At 39.5% G+C, this 3,040-nt stretch overlaps 1 protein-coding gene across 1 annotated transcript in view; it reads right to left on the minus strand.

Moving 5' to 3' along the window:
• Window positions 1-2,045: 2,045 nt before the first annotated feature.
• The window catches only part of YIF1B (Yip1 interacting factor homolog B, membrane trafficking protein), a gene marked incomplete at its 3' end in the record, with an annotated part of 4,016 nt that continues 3,021 nt past the window's right edge, over window positions 2,046-3,040 (minus strand). Inside the window, exon 4 of the mRNA XM_084224403.1 lies at window positions 2,046-2,063. Coding sequence (XP_084080529.1) covers window positions 2,046-2,063 — 18 coding nt within the window. The remainder of the gene's footprint in view (window positions 2,064-3,040) is intronic.

Consider the following 3,040-nt stretch of genomic DNA (forward strand, 5'->3'; position numbering starts at 1 on the left):
CTTCCGGAACCTTCCAGGACTTCTGGAACTCCTCAGAACCATCCAGAACCTTTGGAACTCCTCCAGAACCTCCAGGGACCCCTCTGGATCCCTTCCAGAACCTTCCAGAACCTCTGGAACTCCTCCAGAACCCTCCAGAGCTGCTCCAAGGACTCTTCTGGAGCCGTTCCAGCCCCTCCAGAACCATCCAGAACCTCTGGAACTCCTCCAGAACCTTCCAGAACCACTCCAAGGCCTCATCCAGAACCTCCAGGACCATCCAGAACCTCCAAGGACCCCTCTGGATCCCTTCCAGAACCTTCCAGGACTTCTGGAACTCCTCCAGAACCATCCAGAACCGCTCCGAGGCCTCATCCAGAACCTCCAGAACCATCCAGAACCTCCAGGGACCCCCCTGGATCCCTTCCAGAACCTTCCAGAACCTCTGGAACTCCTCCAGAACCGCTCCAAGGACTCTTCTGGATCCTTTCCGGAACCTTCCAGGACTTCTGGAACTCCTCAGAACCATCCAGAACCTTTGGAACTCCTCCAGAACCTCCAGGGACCCCTCTGGATCCCTTCCAGAACCTTCCAGAACCCTCCAGAACCGCTCCAAGGACTCTTCTGGAGCCATTCCAACCCCTCCAGAACGTTCCAGAACCTCCGGAACCCTCCAGAAGCGCTCCGAGGGCCCCTCTGGATCCCCCCCAAGGCTTCCAGAAGCTTCCAGAAGCTCGTGGGGCTCCGGGTGTGTTTTAACTCCTCCCTCTCTCTCTATTTTTAAGCTCAGAGCTTTCAGAGATATTTTTTTAGGAATCCTCGTCCACGGACGCCCCTGGGGAATTTTCTTTGGGAATTTTGGATCCCCCCAAACCTGCCAGTCCCAAAGGGGATTTTAATTTATTTTATTTTATTTTATTTTATTTTATTTTATTTTATTTTATTTTATTTTATTTTATTTTTATTTTATTTTATTTTATTTTAATTTTATTTTATTTTATTTTACTTTATTTTATTTTATTTTATTTTATTTTATTTATTTTCATTTAATTTTATTTTTTATTTTATTTTATCTTAATTTTTAAAGATTTAATTTCATTTAATATTTTATTTTATTTTATTTTATTTTATTTTATTTTATTTTATTTTATTAAATTTTATTTTATTTTACTTTAATTTAATTTAATTTAATTTAACTTTATTTAACTTTATTTTATTTTATTCTTATTTTTAATTTGATTATTTTATGTCATTTTATTTTTTAAATTTTATTTTATTTTTCATTTTATTTTTATTACTTAATTTAATTTTCATTTTACTATAGAATTTTATTTTATTTTATTTTATTTTATTTTATCCCATTTTATTTTATCCTCCTGTATTTTACTTTATTAAATTTTATTTTATTTTGCTTTATTCTATTTTATTCTATTTTATTTTATTCTATTTTATTTTACTCCATTTTATTTTATTTTTATTATAATTTTTTTTGTTTTATTTTATTTTACTTGACTTTATTATTTTATTTTATGTGATTTTATTTTCATTTTTTGTCCTGGAATTTTTTGGGAACTTTCCAGAGCTTTTCTGTTGTATTATTTTTTAAATTTTTTTTTCTAAATTTTTAAATATTTATTTCTGTATTTATTGACTTATTTATTTATTTAATACATTTTGAAATTTAATTATTTATTTCATTTATTTATGTATTTATTGACTTATTTATTGACTTAATATCTTTTAAATTTAATTATTTATTTCATTTATTTACGTTTTTATTTCTTTTGGGGGATTTATTTTGTGAGATTTTTTTTTTGGGGGGGTGGAAAATTTTTAAATTTTTTGGGGGGAATTTTTAAAAATAAATTTTTTTGTTGTTTTTTAAATTTTTTTTTAATTTTTGGGGGGATTTTTCAACTTTTTTTTTTTGTTTTTTTTTGTTTTTTTCCCGGCGTTGGATCCGAGACTTTTTTTGGTAAAAAAAAAGACAAAATAACAACAAAAAAAAGAAGAAAATCCCGGGAATTTTTTTTTTTTTTTTGTTTCTGATCCAGCTGGGAATCCCCTCAGGATCCTGAGATTCCCTAAAAAACCAAAAAAAGCCAAAAAAAAAAGCTGGAATTCTTCATCGCTCCCAGGATTTGTTATAAAAATTCTTAATTTCGCAGCTCCGAGTGGATTCTTTGGGGAATTTGGGGTGGAAAATTCCAAGAGATCCTTAAAAAAAAATGGGAATGGGGAAAATGGGGGAAAAATGGGAAAAAATTGGGAAAAAATGGGGAAAAATTGGGAAAAATGGGGGGAAAATGGGGGAAAAAATGGGAAAATTGAAGGAAAATTGAGGAAAAATTGGGGAAAAAGGAGGGAAAAAGGGGGGGGGGACATCCAGGGTGGCACTGGGGACCCCAAAGGTGACAGAGAGACTCCAGAGGTGACAGAGGGACTCCAGAGGTGGCACTGGGGACATCCAGGGTGGCACCAGGGATACCAAAGGTGTCAGAGGGACCCCAAAGGTGACACTGGGGACATCCAGGGTGGCACTGGGGACACCCAGGGTGGCATTGGGGACATCCAGGTGGCACCAGGGACTCCCAAGGGTGGCACTGGGGACATCCAGGGTGGCACTGGGGACATCCAGGGTGGCACTGGGGACCCCAAAGGTGGCACTGGGGACATCCAGGGTGGCACTGGGGACCCCAAAGGTGGCACTGGGGACATCCAGGGTGGCACCAGGGACACCAAAGGTGACAGAGAGACCCCAGAGGTGATAGAGGGACCCCAGAGGTGGCACTGGGGACATCCAGGGTGGCTCTGGGGACATCCAGGGTGGCACTGGGGACCCCAAAGGTGTCAGAGGGACCCCAAAGGTGGCACTGGGGACCCCAAAGGTGGCACCAAGGACCCCAAAGGTGACAGAGAGACCCCAGAGGTGACAGAGGGACCCCAGAGGTGGCCCTGGGGACACCCAGGGTGGCACTGGGGACCCCAAAGGTGTCAGAGAGACCCCAAAGGTGGCACTGGGGACATCCAGGTGGCACTGGGGACATCCAGGGTGGCAGCG

Source organism: Fringilla coelebs (assembly GCF_963513975.1).
Source record: "Fringilla coelebs genome assembly, chromosome: 37".
Lineage (NCBI taxonomy): Eukaryota > Metazoa > Chordata > Aves > Passeriformes > Fringillidae > Fringilla > Fringilla coelebs.